Raw genomic sequence first — 21993 nt, forward strand, 5'->3', positions numbered from 1 at the left:
AATAGTGGTATTGCATCAAAATCACATTCTTGTCTCATTTAAAATTTCGTCCAAAATAAAGAATTTGCACTAACTATATCCTGTTAAAAAAACAACATTAAATTCTGCGCTTCTTAGTCCAACTGGGAGGTTATGTATGACTTGGCTGAGACCAACAGCCATGTGACAAAAATTCAGTTAATATACAGCCTGATAGTGCAGGCTGTTTACACAGAACAGAGAGAAAAGGACAAGAGAGGTTGCAAAAACATAAATAGTTTAATATGTACAGCATCTGGAGCCCCTAATTTTTTTTTGGTAACACTTAAAGTAGTTATGAAAAATGAATGACCTCCCCCCAACCCCAACCTTACTTCCCCTTTTTGTTTTTCATCCACAGACCACTGCAAAGGCCAAAACAACACATTAATGCTGTCCAGCCAGTGCAACCGTCTTTCTCTACAAAGCGTTTTGGTTTTATATAAGTAAATATAGTTCATTGAGTAGGAATATGAACCTCCTTTTGAAAGTAACATGTTAATAAAGAATGAACAACAACCCCCCCCCCACCTGGAAGGAGCAGTCCTCCAGCTTCTGCACCAGGTTGTCCCATCTATGTGCCAGCTCCTCTGTCTCTGTCTCAATCTTGGCTCCCGCCTCAGGGCTCCGCAGGAGCGATATAACATCCTGACCTGCATCTGATAGCTGGTCCAGAGTCCTCCTCTTATTTTCCATGTCTTCCTTTAAAATCTACAGGATTGCATCACACACAAAATCAATTCAATAAAGTTAACTTTAGGTTATCTGCTGCTGCTGCTGCATGATACTACAAAGACTTGGCACACTACTCACTGCTAATCGGCGCACATTGGTATTCATTTCACTTGGGTCTTTAAAGTTGCTGGTCTGTACTTCGCTCAAGGCCTCCTCTTTCTCTGTCAACCACTCTCTAAACAAACTCTACAAAAGAGGTAGGAAAACAGCATTAATGTTAAACACTTTGCTAACAGCTTAGCAAGTAGTTTCTCTTAAACTAAAAAACAGTGGATGTGAAACACTGAAGCACTGAAAGGACTTTAGTTCTGTGAATGGAGTGAAGGACTGAACACTTAGCACCATGAAAGAACTGAAACACTATCATGCTTGTTTTTTCAATTAGAAGGAGGAAAGGCAAAGACAAGAGCATGCTGCATGACCTACCTGGTCTGACAGAAGCTGTTGCCACACCATGAAGATTTCCTGCAGCTTGTGCCACCTCTCCTCTGTCCAACGACACACAGCCGCCCAGCGCTCACCCAAAGACTTAAGATAAAGCAAGATAATAAAAACATTTTTTACAAACATTGATGTTCTCAGAAACACAGTGTAAAGGAGATGAAAATTGTCAGAAAATACCTGAGATCAAAAACAGCTTCCAGGTACGGATCTCTTTTTTTACACAAATCATAGAGAAACTATATACAGCCTGACAATCTTTATAAAATGTATGTTCACACTGCCAGCTTTTGTAAAAAGCGAGAGTGCGAAATTCTTGAATAATGTATGTATAAACACATAAAGTACATATGTACAACATAGCAGGGGGGCAACAATGTTTTAGAAAATAATTTAAGGCCAACCGATACTGTATTTTTGAGACTGATGCTGAAAATTAATCGATAACATAAATATAATGTTAATAAATAAATAAATAAATAGTTATTTTTGAAGCTGGAATGAAAATAGAACGTTTTATGCGGATTGTGCACTGATTTTTCATCACTGCAAATGTACCCATAGATCTACTTCTCCAAACATAAAACTTTATTAAATAATATTTAACATTATTGTACATTCTTATACAATGTATTACATTGTCAGCCTATTCTATCTCTAATCTCTATTCTATAAATGATAACTGAGAAAATAAAGAATAAATAGAAACAAAATGAATAGCTAAATTAACATCATTACGGTTCAGTTTCACTGACTTTTAAGAAAAAAATAAATGAATAGCTAAAACCATTTCTAAACCCCGCCAAGCAACATTTTCTGCATTATATATTGTGAAAAAAAGTTTTCAGAACGGCACATATCGAACAGCAAATACACTGATACCGATATGCCTTTGATAGGCCAATATCAGCCGATAATCAGTCAACCATAATATCTGTTGGACTCTCATAAATGCAATGTTATTATTCCTGAATGAGTTTTTCCTGATTAAAAAAACATTATTTAAAAAAATATTATTTCATGTATTGGAGAAGGACTTTCTTTGAACTGACAAATTCAGTGATTCAACTCACTTGTAGTTGCTCCTCCAGGGCAGCGGTGGCGCTCTCCCCACTGTTCTCATCTACCACGACCACCATGTGTGTCAGAGAGTTGACCTTTACCTGCTCCGCCTCCAGGTCGTTCTGAAGCTCCTGAAGGGAAACGCAAATAGTGAATTCAGCACGGTTACACATTACACATTAACAGAGCTGGCAGAGGGGCCGCTCCACTCTATGGTGACAACATGGAGACAGCGAATGACTCGTGAAAGTTCAAGATCAAACATGTGACAAAGTGGTCACAAGATGTGTCTGTTTTAGGAGAAGAGCAGGGCAATGAGAGTCTGACAGTTATTTTTATACTTTACTTCCTGTCCGTGTTAAATCAATTACCCATTCTTCATTCACTAGATTCATGCAAGAAGAACCAATTGGATAGAAACTGTATTTACTTTGTGCAGCTCTATCTGTTCTTTGTAGAGCTCCAGATCTTTAGCTGCCGGTTCTGTCTCTATCTTTCTGATTCGCTCCTCTGTTTGTGTCAGCCAATCGGAAAGCTGCTGTAACTGCTGCTGCTGAAGATCCATCAGGACTTCATGGAGCCTGGAGAGGGAGAGAGAGTCAGCACAGAGAGGCAGTGAGGTGGGCATGGAGAGGAAGAAAATAGATGAAATCTATCGGTTTATACATCTTAAAGGTGAAACTGACTGTTGAGCTGTCTGGCAGACAGTACAATAAGTGAAATGCTGTATACAGACTCCATGGGCAGCCTGCACAAGCACATATACTTTACATCAGGGTCAACAAACACTCTAGTAGACATCATGAATACGATTTATGAACAACTTTGTTGTGTGTGTGTGTGTGTGTGTGTTTGTGTGTGTGTGTGTGTGTGTGTGTGTGTCTAAAGCATCATAAACCTTGATAACACAGATTGAGCATTAGACTTGTTAGACCTGGAGGAGCTCAAGGCTTATCAGGTGTCACCTTCACAGTTTGCAGCCTTGTACATTCTTCACAGGAAAAACTCATAAACGTCTGAGGTCAACTGTGACACTGACAGAAAATTGGCCTGGTGATGTAGTGGCCCTGCACACTACAACAGACAAAAAATCTTTTACGGATTTTTTAGTTTTAAGCCTTATTTTTCTTTCTTTTTTTTTTTGTTAAAATGACAACACAAAACCAAATATCTATTTCACACACTCAATGTTGCTGCCAGAAAGGCAAAGAAAGCTGGACACCTTATCTATAGGAGAATGGCACAATATATTTCTTTCAAGTAAATAAAACTGAGGAAATGTGGCAGAAATGGAACGTGAATATCAAACCAAAACACCATTCTTTTGTTTTAATCTTTTTCCATGTGTATGCAAGTTTAGTAGTATATACTTGGTATGATTACAAGTCTATAAGTATTTTATTGTAGAACAAAAAAAGAACAAAACGCCCCATGTTCTCATTTTTGTTTACAGGTGCATCTCAATAAATTAGAATATCAGAAAAGTTATTTATGTCAGTTATATATATATATATATATATATATATATATATATGTCATTATATAGATCCATTACACACAGAATGAAACATTGCATGTCTTAATTTATTTAATTTCTTCTAATCATGATGATTATGGCTTACATTTAATGATGTCCTAAAATTCAGATTTTCCAAAAATTTGAATATTACATAAGACTAATTTGAAAAAGTATGTTTAATATGGAAATGTTGGCCTCTTAAAAGTATGTCCATCTATATGACTCAATACTTTGATGGGGCTATTTGACTTGAACTTCTGGAAATTGACTTTTCCATGATATTCTAATGTATTGAGAAGCACCTGTAAATTATACTGTAAAAAAGCTAAATATAAAGAACTTTAAATAAAAAATAAAATGCCAACAGAAACATACTCGTTTCTGGCACAAATAAACTTAAACCATGTGTTATTTGCAATTAACAACAGCAAAAGGTACTTTCATACATCTACAGGACTGAAGTAGTATATAGCACTGTATATATCTTTATCTACCTGGCCTGGCGGTCCATGCTGGCCACTCGAAGATTCTCCCAGCGAGAGTTGAGGAGGCTCATCTGCTCTCGGATTTCCTCTTCTTCTTCATCGGTCAGGTTGCCCTGGGCAATCAGTTGGTTACCCGCTTGGAGCACATTACCCACACTGCTCTGGTGCGCTGTCAGCTCCATCATAAAGGCCTTTTGGGAGACGAGAGGTAAACAGTTATGATGAAAGAATTTACTGCAAATCTTTGACTCTGCAGTTTCATTTTGGCCTTTCAGACAAGCTGTGTGCTAGGAACAAAACAGCCCCCATTATTTTTGCATACACTATGTTATATTTTATTTCAATTCATCAAGCATCAAGCTCTGTTTTAGGATTCTTCATTCGCATGGAGGCAAGTGAGAAAAACAAAGATTTCTTGTTTCTTTCAAGGTAACACTGGGTGAGTAACTGTCATAAAAACGGTCACTTTGGTTGGAAGTATTCCTTTAAGTTAAGGGAGACAATGTATCACCGCATGCCCTTAAAATGATCTAGACTCAGTCTAACATGAAGACCTCACTTTGCTTATGCAGTCTGAGGTAGCATGCTGGCTCTTGGCACCCACATACTAAGATCTGGATACATTTCTCTCCCCACCCTCTCGCTTCACTTGATATAACACTTAATAATGCCCTGCAGAAGCACTTGGCATCACCTCTGCACCCTTGCATTCGTGAGTGTTGCTGTAGCAACAGTGAGACAAGCCTGCGAGCACAAACTGAAGAGCAGACTCTGTCAAGCAGCCAACTGAGGGCAATTGCAAAACAAAAAAAGGGAGAAGAAAATGCTTCAAGAAGGAATACAGGAGCAACTTTGAAGGAGTTTGGTTGCTTCTTGCCTCCTTACAGAAGTTGCTTTTTGCTGGTTCTTGTAGTAAGCAATATGACCCCCAATCAATTGAGTTATTGTGTGTTTTCCGTGAGCTCTCTGGATGAGTAAGCATTTTTGACTGCACCTCTGAGCACATTGTTTTTGATTAGGCTTTGCTGGAGGAGTTGGAGTAAGTATGTGAACAACAAGGCCGCAACAAACGGGATTGATTTGTTTGAGACCTCCTGAAAAGCCTGGCTGTTAAAGAGGCTTTGGGTCCTGTTGCTCCCAGTCTCACTACAAGCTTTCTGCTTTGACCTGGATTCCAGACATTAGACTTCACAAATATTCACATTTCAGCCAAGGGAATCCTGCCAAAGCCCCTTTACACACATGCACAGACACAAACCCTGCAGCTACGCCTTTCCAAGTAAGCAAGTAAGTTCTAGGCCAGGGCACCGTGGGGTGCTGTGTGCACCAATGTTCTCTGCAGAATTCCTGGCATTCCTAACATGTACGGAGCATGTACCGTTTGTTGTGGGAGGCCTTTATCTCTGGGATAACATCTTCAGTCTCAACAGTGGAGAGAGACCGTTCTTAGACAAAAAAAAATTGGTGTGCAAGTCGGACAAATGTCATATAGGTGTGTCATCATTTGTCTTAAAAATATGGTCTCTCGATATGGCTGTACAGTCCCCATTCCATGTATAAACTCTCTTAGAACTTTCCATCTAAGGTCCATTATAGTATTGCTATTCTTGTGTTTGTTTTACTTCTACCTGTATCTTTATTTTATTTGTTTTTTATTTCATTTTATTTATTTTAGTTTATTTTTTGCCTCTCTTTCTATATATCATTCAATCTATGTGAAGTATTTAATTGCCTCTGCTGTCATGTATGTTCTCTGTTTTGTGTCTGTTTTAAAATGAATAAAATATTGGTTAAAAAAAAAAAGGTCTCTCAATATGATGTTACATTACAAACCTACAGTATATAATGTCCATTAAGGGAAATGCTAATTGAGAATTGAGAAGCACCACAGAATGTATCACCTTGTCACCTTTACAGTGTTAAAAGTCTCTGCTACATCAACTGTTGTTTGCACCTCCGTCTACATGTACATGCCTGTTTACATCTCTGCCAACAGGCGTTTCCCCTCCTACCTCGTGTGTGTGAAACTGCTCTTTGACTTCTTCCACGTCGTCCGAAACCTCCTCCTGAACCTGTAGGGCGTCCTCGGCCGACAGCAGCCAGGTCAGAACCTCCTCCAGTGTGGTCTGGTAGGTGTCCAGGTCCACTTCCAGCAGGCTGTCCTCCATCTCCCCCTCTGTCTCTGTGAGTGTGCTGGGGGTCTCAGGCCGGGGGCTGCTGCCTGCTTCCTCCATCTGCACGTTCTGGAAAACACGAGGAGAGGGCTGAAGGCACCGGGTAACCATATTATAGACAATATGATGACATCTGGGGTTATCATTGCTGTATTAAAGCTGGGGTAGGCAGATTACTAGAAAAGGAAAACAATAAACAACCAAAAAAGCTAGAATTTCCTCCTGCAGCCCTCCCCTCTCCGTCGTCAGCCATTCCCACCAGATAAGCAAAAAAAATGTATGAGTACTGTTTTTTTTTTCTTCTCTCTCTCTCTGCAAACTTGTGGGCCTGTAAAGCCCTTTGACATGACATATTGTGATTCAAGGCTCTAGCTCACTATGCAAACATGAACTAAAATTAGCAGCAGCTGTGAGTTTTTGGCTACAATTAACACAAGGACAAATTATCAGCAACATTTTCTCTGCATGTCTTAAAAGCTTTGCTGATATTGATGTGTTTTGTTGCGTTTATAATCAGACTCTGAGTTTGAATCTCTTTCTGATAAGTCTGTCTTCCTTTTTTGGGGTTACTTTGCAGCGTAGGCAGTTGTCGTGCTGGAATAGCAACTTTTTCTGCAGGATTTTCTGCCACTAAACCTTCTGGAAGGACATACACATGAATTTGCATTTGTAGAGCAGCCAATAGGAGTGCCCTCTCTCGTAAAAGACCTGTTTCCATTCATGGGCTAGATTTTCTAAAGCCTAAAAACAGAGCCAGGAGGAGGTAAAGTAGTCTTTCAGACCACTTGAATACAATACACTGAAAGGCTTTTACGATTTTTTTTGGCCAATGATGCAAAAAAAACAAAAACAAAAAACAGAGATTTGATAGTAAAATATAACTAAAAGGTAAGTTTGTTACCAGGCCAAACATTGACAGACAGCATGAAATATAGTAAAAAACATTCAAAAGTAAGTAAAAGGCTTCCCTGATATGACAAATATTTCAATGGCCACACAGAAAAGCTCTCAGGACAATGATGTCTATGAAAACAGACATGCCAAAAACCTTGATTTGTCCTTTACTCTAATTTTCATCTCTGCACATCAGTTGGTGAGTTTTAAAATAGAGCCAGACATCTAGGAGGGGCCTGTGCTGCTCTGGAGCACGCAGAGCGACCTGCCCTGCTCAGTTAAGAAAAAACAAAACGACTGCAGGCCTATTATAGGATGCTGGGAGGTCCCCCGGGCACGCTGGGCAGGTCAATCCTCATTCTAGGAATAGCAGTATGCTTGAAACAGTGGTATCTCGGAAAAAGTTGGGTGTTTAGTCAGAGAGATTGATGATGCAGCTGCAGAGGAGACATTACTCAAAAATTACTTTAAGGACAAGAGGGAAAACTAGTATGATCTTCCCTGAACACATTCCTGAGGCAGGATATTTATATTTTCATATTTCCCGATCACACTTGTGAATTCCATAATATAATTAAACACTGTGTAAACATGTGGCATACTTTTTAGACAACTGATTTAACTATTCCGGGTTTCCATTTTTCTGAAGGAAAGTAAGGAAAAAGTTCGCCAGAGCTCAACAAATTTGTCTGGAGCTGAAATAAACAGGAGATAAAATCTGTGCAGCCATGCCAAGTCAAAGATGACAGAAATGCTAATGGGTGTGTCGAGGCTGGTACAGCGACAAGTCAAATGGACCTTTGTTTTCCAGGCTGAAATTACACAACGGTAATGCCTGTTTAGCGAACTCAGGAAAAGGTCACCTGCTGAAAATATTCTTTGACCTTTTGAATATTAAAGTATCAGAGAAATACTGCCTTTATGTTAGACCAGCGGAGGCTGGCAGAGACAAAGCAACAAGGGAGGGAAAGAGAGACAGAGAGAGTGAGAGAAAACTGCAGCCTTGGTCTATTTATTGACTTGAATGGCTGTAAAATAGCTGTGGTCTGGCTCTACAGAACACTTTATTATCACCAGATGATTTGCTCAACTCGATCTCTGCATTCATCACTTTTGCAGTTGTGATTCTGGAGCATGTAATGCATCATCATGCATACAGTACTTCAGTACACTCATCATCAGGGATTATTCAACTTTGACGGTTATTAGATCTCATGCTAATGTCGTCAATATTCAAACAATCATCGTCTAAAATCAGCATTAGGAACCCTACAACAATATCATGAACCTAAAACCGAACCAGAGCCAGTCATCCAAAACAAAGAGCCTTTATTTTTCCTCCACTCGGTCTCACTACTAGCAGCATTACGCATCACTTCCTATGGAGAGAGGAGCCGTGCCAGGAAAGTAAACCCCTTGTTGGACCAATCAGGACACTATTTAAAAAGACTTTTCCAGCCCTCGTTCCAGGACGTGTGAAGTATGTGCCCATGGGCAATAAAAACTTAAGAGGTGGTTTTGGGATTTTCTGACTTCTGACTAGAAACCTCTGAAACGAGCCGCCCCGGGGAAGTATGTGATTGAAAGAAATTACATTTTTGGGGGACGGAGGAGGGTGCAGATTGGTCTGCTGTAGCTACCATAGAATATAAATTGAGAACATGCACAGGATCATTATCACAAGTTAGTGAAACAGCAGGAATATCTAATTGAACCAAGGAGTTCAAATAATACCAACATACATTAAAGACTGAATAGCATCAGTATGTGCATGTCAGTCACCCTCCCACCACCACACAGGCATCTTTAATCCTCAAATAACCTTCCTTGTCGACTCTCTGCACACACTCCCATTCTCACCAATTTATTCCCTCATTTCCTTCCACCCCTTTACAGCTCTGTGTTTCCAGCAGCATGCAGTTGGTTCTGTTGGCTAATGTCAGAGGGGTGAGTCATGGCTCTGCTCCCTATTTGCCTGCGCCTGCTGTGCTTTTCATGAGCATTGCTGGAGAGAATGGAAGGAGATGGCTTTTTCAGGGTGGGAGTGACTCATTCTATCTGGCAACACACAATGAGACACTTCACAATATTCCTTATGCTTGCACATAAATGGGTCCGTGGCCTTCAAGCTGAATGTTATCAGAAACACAACACAGCAGCAAATGTTGTAGCAGTTATGGGTTCCAATTGTTTGTGACTTCAGCTTTTTCAGTTGTTGAAGCTGACGTTCAGGAGCTGAACGATCATGTCTCCGTTCATGGAAAGAGATAACGGTTTGTTTACACCGGCACAGACAGTGGGCTCAAACAGGCAGCCACTAGGGGAGATACACTGTATCTGCTAGTCTGAAGCAATCGGTCACTGCTGAAATAACTGAACCATGGGGGATTAAACAGGGTAGTACACTGTTTTGTTTTGTTTTTTAGGGGTGTATAAATTCACAGTTTCATCACGAACAGTCTGGTGTAGGACATCCAGTATGCTTTTTACAATTCGGTAGATCCTATGAACTAAATAGTTAGAGTCTAGCACAGTAAATATATGTGCAGTACATATTGTATGCATTATATCTCATACTGGCATGTGCAGAGCATAAATCCAAAACTTCAAGTCCAATAAAGAAAGTTTTGGCAGGGAATTGGCTGTTAGACTGTTGGCTAAATCATTTTAGCAAGGTTTCATATAAGCCCAGCTCACATAAAACTGATCTAGCATTATCACTGTGGCAAACACTCTTTAGATCTCGCAGTTGAGATGAAGAAGAAGACTTCCTATATGATTAAGATCCCCTGTTGAACTACAGCTAAATTACTAAAACAGGTTAAGTGTTTCTTCAGCTTCAGATCAGGCCATAGATCACTTACTGACCAACCACTTGAGTCTTAATTTATACAGCAAGAATCATAGCCAATGAGCATGTTTTTTAGTATTCAATTTTTTCCCCCAAAAATGAAATGTCATCTATTCTCACTGTGGCCAAAACATACTGAACCATATTTATACAATGGAAAAAATACTTGTACACTAAGATTACAGAAGGAACTTTCAATAGAAAGATGAACACCACTAACACAGGTAATGGGAGAACACAGACTGATAATTGAAGGACGATATAATTGGAAAGGACCTGGACTGCAGATGACACCCTGAAGTAGTCTAATATGGCTTCTTGACAAAACAAATAGAACATTTTATTTACTTATATGGAAGGTAAACCTTTACATAACCCACATTTTGTTTAGTTTTGATATGTTTGTGATCGTGTTCTATACAGTGGTTATTTTCAGTGTTGGTATTGTTATTTATTTATTTTTATATATATTTTGATGTTGGACTGTTCAGATATAGTAATACTGTAAAGGAAACTGTTAACCTCTGCTGAAGTATTTCATGCAAAATGAAACGTGAGAATGACACTATAAAGACTAGCTTTCAAAAAACATACCAAGTCATGTATTGAGAACCAAATCTGAACTATATCACCAGTTTTTAACCATTTGTTTAGAAAGACACCTTTTGATTCTAGTTTTAAATTCCTGAAATTTGGACTGCTTCTGTCCACATTGCTGGTTACCAGCTGTTTGGACAGAAAAGAGCACCTTAAATTCCATAAAAACCAGATGTATCCCTGGATTCCAGTGAGCACCTTTTGTGTGAGCAGTTTTAAAGGTTGTGATAACAGTACAGTGACTCTTCATGCCATGTTTTAGACCTGCAGGTCATTCCCACCTTAACCCAAAAACACAATTTAGAAAACCCTGACCTATTGATGTGTTCTGCCAGCGTGTCTTGCACTCTTACATATCATATCACATGAAGTACAAAACTGCTGTGTTGAGTGTTTTACCTGAGCACTGAGGCCTGGACCTGAGCCCTCAGACTCCACTTTGTATTTGCGTGGCAGGGTCTCCACCTCTCTGATAGCCTCCATGCTCACGTCTTTGGGCAGCACGGCAAACAGCGACGTTACATACATGATGATGGACTTCTTATCTGGTAGCTGCACCGCCACGTCTGAGAGAGAGAGAGAGAGAGAGAGAGAGAGGGCAAGACGGTGGGATGTAGGGCAGAAAGATGAGAGATAGAAATGAAGCGTGGGGAACAGGAGAGAGTGGGGGATAGAGAGAGGAAAATTGCATGAAGAGAAAAGCAGCAGCATTGTAGATGGAGTGAGATAGCAGTTAAGGGTGACAGGAGGAGATTAGATGGGAAAGAGGCCGAAAGTAAAAGTCAGGTTGACTGATTAAACCTGGCTTTGACACAGGTCAGACGTGACTACCTCTCGGGCATGACATAACACAAAGTGTCTGAATATAGAAAATGCATTCACACTGAGGACCTACAGGTGCTCCATTAACTAGAAAAAAAAGTCTAAGCAAACATAGCTTCTTACAAATCCTCCGCCAAAAACAACACCGAGGTATTTGCTCCATCGTGAGTATCCAAGTGCTGGCACTACATGAAGGTAACACAGACGTTGTTTAATGTTTTAATATGTAGGAAGTTTGGACAGTAAAATGTGCACCACTCCATATCCAACTATTCTTTGATATTACTATAAAAGGTAGCTAGTAGGTGCCTTTTCTTTTGTGATATTTCTTTTTCACAAAACATTGCACAGTGATTCCTGCCCAAATAAATACAGATGACTGAAGTGTCCAATATGAGAAAGTGTTAAAACAGCTCAGAATGAACATACCTTCGGCATCCAGTAGCCTCTCAATAGCAAGCTGGTCTTTGGCTACAGTGAAGGCATGGTCCAGTCGCTCCACTGGGCTCAGTCTGACCACCTGGTCCCAGCTGAATGCATTCGGCCTTAAAGCACAAAGAACAGGGGAGCTGAGAGCGGCAATGTGGAGACTATGACGTTCAAGATTTTTATAATTAAGGTTCCAGTCACACACCGGACGATTTATCATAGCTTGAAACTGTTAAAGCAGAAAATGATTGTTGGATTTTTACATTTCCGACAGAACAAATCATGTGTGATGAAGGATTCTGTCAGAAAATATAATCAAATCTGAGCTTAAAATAATGCTATTTCCTCAAAATCATTTTATTCGAATTGTCATTCAAAATTGTGCCAGAAATAAATCGTTTGCACAAACCAGATCCTGTAAAAAATATTAAATTCTGCACTCCTTGGTAAAAAATATTAAATTCTGCACTCCTTAATGCAAATGAGAAGCCATGAATGACTTAGCTGAGACTAATTGTGATGCTGACAAGAGAGGTTGTAAGTAGAGGCTGTCAAAATTTGAATATTAATGTTGAGCATTGGGAGCCCCCATTTTATTCCATTTTTTGTCAAAGAAATTGTCAAAGAAATTAAACTTGTATTTTCTTCCCTTTTTTGTGTTTAATGGGATTATAAATGTTCTACTGCAGAAAAAACATTTTTGAGTTCTCCTTACTTCTAGCCATGATTTTGTTGTTTCCACAGATATGCAGGACTAATATATTCCAGTGGAAAAAAATATGACAGGACCAAAAACTGCCTGAAACTGCCTGAGGTTCAGAGGGTTAAGAAGTTTTTTGTTTTTACATACACTTGTGTAAAAACTGTGTTTTGTACATAGACTATTACATAGACATAGACTATTTTTGAGCATATCCTGTGTGCAAAAAAGGAACAAATATTTGAAACAACTATATGTCGTCAGTACAGAAAAGACTCTTCCCCTTGTGCAGGGACTTGTGTTGAGGCCAGTTGGGTGTGGAATGTGTGTGTTCAATGATCCACCTAAACCCTGGCCCAGGTCTAAACCAACACTGCCCTTTCTCACAGCTCGTTGGCCTCTGTATGTGTGTGTGTGTGTGTGTGTGTGTGTGAGTGTGTGTGCATGTCACTAGTAAGGACAAGGGGTTACAGAAAGCAGGGAAAACACCCCTGCTGCTTCTCTTGCCCTCTTTCTTTCACACACAACAGCGTACACACACACACACCAAGCGTGTGCAAACAGCGGCATGGCAGGCGTAAACAGAGCAAGTCAAGCAGTGTACACACACCCGGCAGGCGCTGACCTGTCAACCTGACCTCCCGCCACTTACACAGCCTGGGTATCCTCACAATCAGTACCTCACACACACACACACACACACACACACACACACAACACACACAACACACACAACACACACAACACACACAACACACACAACACACACACACACACACACACACACACACACACACACACACACACACTCACAGAAAGCTTTCTGCAAAGCTGCCATGCCTTGGTTTCTTGAAGGCATTTGCAGGTCTTGGTTCGAACTCTGATGATTTACATTCAGAGTCAAAGGGTGTATGCCAAATATGCAGTCAGTACTTTCAGCCCACAGCAAAACAATATCATAACACGGCACTTTAGGCTGTATGGAGATTGGAGTCTCACAAAAATTGGCATTTAAAAAGTCTATACAATGCACGGAAACACAGAGACATGAATGTAGAGAGAATCTTCCTGTCGGTTTCATTAGATCACTGTCGTAAAAATGTATAAAATTGGAGAACCTCTCCTCACCTGAAGTGGTGTAGAATGCTGTTGAGTGCAAGGCCGTCAGCCCAGCTGGTGGTGAAGTTCAGCACATTGACTTCTGGGTATGAGCGTGTGCACTGGCGTACCCAACTCAGTAAGATCTTCTCACTGTTGGTCTGCTGCAGGTTGGACATGATATCCTTCATGATGTCTTTCACCTACACAAACATGAAAAAAACATTAGATAGATGTGATAGATAGATTAAATATGGGTATTTTACACTTATTTTCAATATTAACTTCTAGTATTTTAAAAATTAAGTATGTGATTTGGGTTTATGTTGATTGATTATGGTTTTACATTTTTCTTGACCTTCTATGTGTGTTTGTGTTTAAGGTTTTTCACCTGTGATTGGCTTTGGCAACTTTCAAAATAAAAGAGAAAAGAAAGAAAGCTGAATCTTGGTCATTAAGTGAATTCCAGTCCAATCTTCTGAGCAAGCTGCCTTTTCAAGTGGGGAAGCTGCAGTTTAAACCTCACAAGAGTGAGGGCCACTTGACAATAATGGTGAATAAACAAGAAAAAAAGTGCAATTTTGCACATTTTGTGTTTATTTTTAAGTATATAAACTATAATATGTTAAAGTGACAATTATTCTAATAATCCCCATATAACCACAATGGCAGATTAGAGCAACATGCCCAGTGTGATTGCTAAATGTTTCCACAATGTGTAAACATTTATATAAGATCACTATTAAACACCACCACTTCTGTGCTTAAATGAAACAATGACAGGTTCTACAATAATGACATCACGTCTAGCATGCACAAAATCATAAAATCCATGCTGCATACAGTGACATTAATGTAATCTTATAGTAATGAAAAAGCTAATATTAAAATAACAAGCAGTGTCCAAACCCTTTTAATAAAAAAAGGCAACTGTTCTTTCAAATGGCTGGAGGTCAAACTTACACAAAGAAATGGATGATAAACATGTTTACATGATTGCATGCACATGTGAACATCAATACTGATTTTCCATCATCTGTATTTTTAATCCCTCTGGACCATGAATGAATGGTGAGTTCACACACAGCGCAAACATTAATGAGTCGTTGTGTGTGTACGGGCAGGATGTGGGTGGAAAGAATGAAACAGCACGTGTGTGTCTACATGTGTGCTCACCTGCCAGTGAAGGATAATACTCCAGATCAGGCCCAAAGTCAGCTTACGGTTCCCATCCACAATATCCGTCCCACCTATGTTTACCAGATCGACCTGAAAGAAATGAGTGAGTGGAGAGAGATTTATTGAAAATATCTAATTAACCCTCTGAACTACACAACCAGGTATGCAAGGTATGTTTTCTTTTCTTTTTAAGTCAGAAAGTGTAAATTCTCTTTAATTATGATTTGTGGCATTATAACTGTGTTATACTACGCAAAGACATTTTTGAGTTCTGATTACTTCGAGCCATGACTGTGCTGTTTCCATAGAGGTGCAGGACTTATATACTGCAGTGAAAAACAAGGCCTCAGTCAGTGAAATGTGGCAGGAGCACAAACGCCTTGAGCTGCTTGGTGTTCAGAGATTTAATAATACAAGCAATGGTACAATATTGTGTATTAGTTGTGAAGTAGAAATTATTCCTATTTTGAGTAGATTAGTTGGAAAGCCAACCCAATTGTACACAATACAAAATCTTCTCAGTGAAAATCTTTTTTGTTTTCTGTAATCGTAAAATCTTTGCACAAGTAAGCTGGTTACAGCATTTACAAACCCTTAAAGTAACACACATTATTACATCTGAGTGTGTGAAGCAGTATTCCTTTAAATCTTGATAAGTATCCACATTCACTGCAAAAAAAGCCAACTTGTATTTTTTGGCCTAAAACAGTGATTTCATTTGGTAAAACTTAGAAATATAAATTACTGACATTTAGGGCAATAATGTAAGTTAGCATCACAAAGGAAGCCAGTTGTCTGCTCAAAAACAAGTTTGTGAGTTGTTGTTACTTATATCTTTAAGTTGGGGTTCAAAACAAGGGACAATAGTTCTGCTAACTCTTATTTCTTTGTTGTGAAATTTGGTCATTAGCGAAAGCTAGCGGCTAACTGATGCTAGCGGCACTGCTTGTTACAGCTACAAGAGTAGCCATTAGCGTATCAATGCTAACTCAAAATTGTGGTCACAACATTAGCTGACATTCATAGCGGCTTTACAATCGTGCCAGAGAAATTCAGAGCTGAGCAAAAAACAAAAACTTAAAATATTTAGTTTAATTGTCCAACTTAAAATTGTATCGAGGTTTGTTGCCTTGAAATTTTGAGCTCACCCAACTTTTCTTTTTTTGTAGTGCTGTTACAGCTGAAACCTTCTGAACCATTTCAGCACACGGTGGATTATATCACCCTAGTTACACATGCTACATATAAAGTGTGTGTGCAGTCTTGTCAGATACTTATCGTATGAGGTGAGGCCGAGCTTCAGACTGATTACATATAAATATTTTGGAGAGGATCAAGGCATAGAGTGGAACATGGGGTTAAGTGTTTGGTCAAATTAAAAAGTGACCTCCCTGTCTGCGTCAGATCCAACCTCTGATCCTTTTCTAGTCTTAATTAGCTCCATCCTGCCACGCTATCCCTTCTCCGTCTCTCTCAAACAGAAGTCCCCACATACAGCTCATCATACTTCTGTATCTGTGTGCCTGTTTATATCTAAAACCTGACTGATATATATCAGTTGACTGATATTATCAGTCAATATTGGCCTATCAAAGTCATAGCTGTATCTATTGGTATCTATATATGTGCCGATATGAAAACTCTTTTACAAAACGCGTAATACAGAAAGTGCATACATTTTTTTAGCCATTTATTTATTATTTTTTCCATTATCTTTTCTAGAATTGGCTGGCAATGTAATACATTGCATGTATAAAATTTTAAATATTAACATTCTTAGAATAATAAAAACGCCTTCTAAGAAGCTTTGCATAGTCATATTGGTGCAAAATCTACATAGAAAATATATTGATTCTAGCTCAAAACTTCACTATATCTGCCACCATATCAGTTAGCAGTGTATCTGTATCAGTCTAAAAAAAATCGCATGTAAGTCATATAACCCAGTGAACTAGATTCTCCAAACATTGTGAGAAAAGCTTTTAAAGCAACAAGAATCCTCCAGCAGCCTTCCATCACACACACTTAACCTCTGACCATTAGACGGCAGAGATGGAATAAATGATCTTACTCCAGTAGCTCTTTAGATGCAGCTTTAGACTCATGTTAAATGTGCACAATAAAGTCAAGTTTTTCCATAGCTAGAACCTGACATCAAAGTGAAACACATTTAAATGATAAATGTGTTTTTATACTTTAAATTAGAAACATCCAAGTATTTTTATGATATCTATTTATTTTCAGTAACTCCTAAGGCCTTATTTCATTCTCTCCGTGCAGCAGACATTAAAAGCTTGTGGGAATTTTGGCCTTCGCTGCCAGCTGCCAGTCTCTGGCTTTTGCAGGCGAGATACCAGCAGGCTCCAGCCTCTGCTGCTTCCCATGAGCGTGCCCTTCCCATTATCTCCCACTGCTAAGGTCAACGCGTTAGGACCAACTATTGTACACAGAGAAGAGGAGGGCGAAGGAGTGAGGGAGGCAGACAAAAAAAATCCAACTAAATGTAAGCAAAATAAAACATTTAACTAGAAAGGTGGGAAGTTATTCAAAGTGTGAGCTTGAGGGTTTTTACTTCAACAAAACACAGCAGCAGCTAAGTTTACAGTGTATTGTAGTTCCCTTTTACTGGCTGTGCTATGCTGTCATATGCATTGACCTTAATAGCACCTGGTTACAATCCACTGATGTGTGTGATTTGGCAAAAAGCATCCAGCAAACAGCAGCTGTGAGGACAATAGCACTAAAAAACAGCAGAAAGCAACAGATACTCACATTATTTTGATGCAGAACTTGAAGTACTTTGTTGACGTTGTTGAGGGCGTGGACTCTGGTGGAGCCTCTCTCTTTGGTCTGAGAAACAGGAAACACAACCCAAATCAGGTGATGGCATATTCCATGTTTAGTGACCAATCATCATGCAGGAATCTTGTGCACATTATAAAATCATAAAAGATACAGTACAGGCCAAAAGTTTGGACACACCTTCTCATTCAATGCGTTTCCTTTATTTTCATTACTATTGACATTGTAAATTCATCAAAACTATTAATGAACACATGTGGAATTATGTACTTGACAAAAAAGTGTGAAATAACTGAAAACATGTCTTATATTCTAGTAAGCAAAGGGTGGTTACTTTGAGGAATCTAAAATACAAGACATATTTTCAGTTATTTCACACTTTTTTTGTTAAGTACATAATTCCATATGTGTTCATTCATAGTTTTGATGCCTTCAGTGAGAATCTACAATGTAAATAGTCATGAAAATAAAGAAAAACGCATTGAATGAGAAGGTGTGTCCAAACTTTTGGCCTGTACTGTACATAAAGTTGGTTTTTGGAAATTGAGTCTATGACACATTTATTTAAACACATTCACACTGATAAAAAATGTGAGGCATTGCTACACCAAGAAAAGGTATGCCATCACTCAGCGGAGTGTTCGTCTCCATACATTCAACATACCTATTACCCTATCAGCAGTGTGCACAGGCCAACTTATGGAAAGAATGGCAGGATGAAAAGCTGCCAGCTGCAAATCCTTTTCAAGTCTTCACATACCTCAGCCACAAATTAGCACCCCATTATAGAATTAGTATTTTGGTATCAGGGAGAGTGTGTGTGTGTGTGTGTGTGTGTGTGTGTGTGTGTGTGTGTGTGTGTGTGTGTGTGCATGTATGGCATAGAGACAACTGGCTGCAGGTGCTAGAAAGCAGATATGCTGCTGAAGGGGTGACACTGAGGTGACACTGATAAAAAAAAAAGGAGCACCTAAAAAAACAAAAATGTGTGCTTGTAAATGCATGGTTGGTCACTGAAGGCAACCATACATTACATAGTGATAGACATGGAAAGATATGCTGCTTATCAATAGTTTTTGAGTGTTTGTTGGGGAAAAGGTACAGAAATGTAACTGCCTCATCTTTTGTTGAGCTCATTCTTTGTGGAGGAACAACGGAAATGTCTTGCTGAAAATAACGTGCATTCACAAAATACAATCATCTCTACACATGCAAAATTGATGAAATGTGAAATGTATTGTGTTTGGAAAACATCTGTTTTTAGTTTAGCTGTTTCTATTCAAGATTCCTAAATACATCTGTTGAGGTCCCCTGAGTGGCTCTAATGTTTACATTAGTTTGAGTTCACGTAGGGTTATGCATCTGCTTGTACTGACCTGAGTGACTGCAGCAGTCAGGTTACAGCTATAAAAACACTATGCTCCTGTAAATTAATAACGTGCATTGCCAAAAATGTAAAAAATGTTACTTGTGTTACAACCCGTGCTTGAAATCAGTGTTTCAAAAATGTTGCCCTTGTGGTCCAGCTTAAAAAAGGACTCTTCAACAGTTCAAAGTTTCAAAATGAAGTCAGACTTTGGAAAGTGTGCATCAATAAAGATTTTTTGGTAACGCTTTATAATAAGGTCCTTAATAACCATTAATTAACAAGCAATAAGGCATTGTTCTCGCTTTAGATCAGGTAGTTGCAAAAATAATAGTTAAGTTATAGTTAACTTATAATAGATGAGCAATAAAGAATATTTTAATATCAATAAGCAAACAAAATAAGATTAATAAAGGCATGAAAAAGACATAATGGGTGGGTCATGGGTGTTTGTAATGCCATTATTAACACTTATATAAGCTTATAAACACACAATAATGTTAATAAGCATCTTGTAAGGACTTACAAGGGCCTTAATACTTGTTAATTAATGGTTATTACAAGGACCTTAATATAAAGCGTTACCGATTGCAGTGACCGAAGCAGTGAAGCAATAAAAAAAAGGTCAGTAATCTTATAGTTTCTTAAACATTTGTTGGTTATTATGCGACAAAAAGGTCTTCAAACCTTGATCCACATATACACAAACTCACCAGTACAGTGCCAGTGAGACCCTCCAACAAGTCCAGCAGCTTCCTCCCATCCCTCAGGTCAGAGAACATATCCTTGATGGGCGACTTCCCCGTCTGATGGGAGAAAACAGCCCAACTGAAAACATCTCTTAATTTGTAGTCTATACCAAGGATGAGCTCTGCAGTGTTGTTGTTGTGGCTAGAGCTCAAAAACAATACTCAAGATTTTGTTGCAGCAAGCATTCAATAAACAAGCAAATGAAAAAATGTGAATTTGATGTGTCAGTTATCAAGATGTATGTTGTACATGCTTTGCAGGATAATTTTCCGTCCAGCTCAGACCAGGATACACTGCCTCAAAGGACTTCACAATTATACATTTTTATGACATAAGTATGACTAAACTATATTAAAAAAAACTTTCTATTTTGTTCAGGTTCATCTGGTGATTTGTCAGTTGAATCAATTTGCACATTTACTGTGTGACAACCTGGCAACTGTTGCTGTCTAGCAGTGAGGTTATACATATGAGAAATGATTCAGCTTGTTTTAATAGGTATGTTTGAAGGGAATCAGAAAGCGTCAAATATAGAAAACACAAGAAAGTGGAAGGACATAACAACCGCTATCACAGCTAACTTTGAAACCATTACATTACATGTCATTTGTTTGACGAATTTTGTACAAAGCAACTTACAATAAGTGCATTCAACGTGATGGTACTAGCCTCAGACCACAGGAATCAAGTAAGTACATCACTTTTTTTTGATGACTTAACCAAGGTATTGTTGTCTGAGGTCCTGATGTCAGTGGGGAGCTTGTTACACCATTTAAAGCAGAGACAAGGGAAGACAAAGTGAAACTAAGAGCACATTAGCAGCAAAGCTAGCCTCCTGCAGGCCTCTGCAGTGTGGGACAAGGCATAAAAATCAAAGTCTCCCCGGACGGCTTTTAATTAAGAATGGGCTAAATATTTTTGGACTGAAATAAACGTAATTTAGTCCCACAACTTCAGTCACTCTTTAAAGTCTTTTATTTCAATCAGGCAGATGAAATTCCATAGTTTTAAAATCATTAACTCAGCTTCTTGAACTATCCAAATACGTTATTTTGCATTTTCTAGTGTGTTTAAAGAAGTACTGCTTAAGTTTTAACTGGTTTTCAATCCTTTACGTTACCTTGGAGAACTGTGCATTTATCCATTTGGTGAATGTTTTCTTCTGTACTGAATCATGCTCATCTGTGGAAAAAAAGAAGAAGGGTTGTTAGAAAGGTGAACAGGTGCATCAAAAAATTGGACACGGGCAGCATGTACGGTCAGTCTTAGGATGACAGCACAGAGCATTGTTCACACTCAAAGTCCATTTCCACTCTTTTATTTCAGGAACCCTCTGGCCAAATTCACTCTCACACTGACTTGCCAGTAAATGGAAATTGTAGCTGGAGGCGTCACAGCTTAAAAGCATCGTGATCAATGTGGCTGGAACATCAGAAAATTACAGCAACAGATTGCAGGCAAGGGAGGTATTTTGATAATGTGTCCAAAACGTCAAGAGGTGAGCTGCGTCAGTGTAGTCCAAAAAAAATCCCGTCTGCACCTGTGCACACGCCCTTGCCCATTTCTAATGCTCCCCTGGTCTCCGAATCCAATTGTACAAATATTTCACATTCTCTTCTTGCTTGACTCCCTCTCTGCTCCTTCTTTATTCTCTCCAACATGGCTCTCTAATAAGGCCTCATTGTGCACCAGGCAGAGGGTCAGCTGCTTTGATGTGCTGGGCGATGGCTGGCTGCTGTAATGGATCAGAGTAGCTCATACAAAGCCTTGGACTTGACTTTGAAAATTATTTTTCTACTCTGTCCTACATTTAAAAGAATGTGGAGGAAAGGAAATCCATTTAGATCATGATGACTATATGTATATCTTTACAAATAATTTTTGCTTGGGACATATGAGAGGAATCTGAACACTGAAGACCAGATTTGGTGGCAACAACTGTGGGAGTCGGATATATGTTTCAGTTCAGTGATACCGATACGCAGTCATAGATAAAATTAAAAGATACACAGATCAATTGAAACTTCCACGTGATCGACTAAATTCTTAAAGAGCAATAATCAATCATTGA

At 39.0% G+C, this 21993-nt stretch overlaps 1 protein-coding gene across 4 annotated transcripts in view; it reads right to left on the minus strand.

Moving 5' to 3' along the window:
* The window catches only part of utrn (utrophin), a 221199-nt gene that overhangs the window by 179299 nt on the left and 19907 nt on the right, over positions 1 to 21993 (minus strand). For all 4 annotated transcript variants that reach the window (XM_059357172.1, XM_059357174.1, XM_059357170.1 and 1 more), the window contains 14 exons: positions 21043 to 21104; positions 19886 to 19978; positions 17777 to 17854; positions 15002 to 15094; positions 13856 to 14028; positions 12028 to 12143; positions 11176 to 11342; positions 6273 to 6503; positions 4270 to 4451; positions 2687 to 2837; positions 2268 to 2387; positions 1180 to 1281; positions 832 to 939; positions 550 to 729 (listed from right to left, as the gene is read on the minus strand). In XM_059357172.1, coding sequence (XP_059213155.1) covers positions 550 to 729; positions 832 to 939; positions 1180 to 1281; positions 2268 to 2387; positions 2687 to 2837; positions 4270 to 4451; positions 6273 to 6503; positions 11176 to 11342; positions 12028 to 12143; positions 13856 to 14028; positions 15002 to 15094; positions 17777 to 17854; positions 19886 to 19978; positions 21043 to 21104 — 1856 coding nt within the window. The remainder of the gene's footprint in view (positions 1 to 549; positions 730 to 831; positions 940 to 1179; positions 1282 to 2267; positions 2388 to 2686; positions 2838 to 4269; positions 4452 to 6272; positions 6504 to 11175; positions 11343 to 12027; positions 12144 to 13855; positions 14029 to 15001; positions 15095 to 17776; positions 17855 to 19885; positions 19979 to 21042; positions 21105 to 21993) is intronic.

The sequence above is a fragment of the Centropristis striata genome, chromosome 18 (genome assembly GCF_030273125.1).
Source record: "Centropristis striata isolate RG_2023a ecotype Rhode Island chromosome 18, C.striata_1.0, whole genome shotgun sequence".
Lineage (NCBI taxonomy): Eukaryota > Metazoa > Chordata > Actinopteri > Perciformes > Serranidae > Centropristis > Centropristis striata.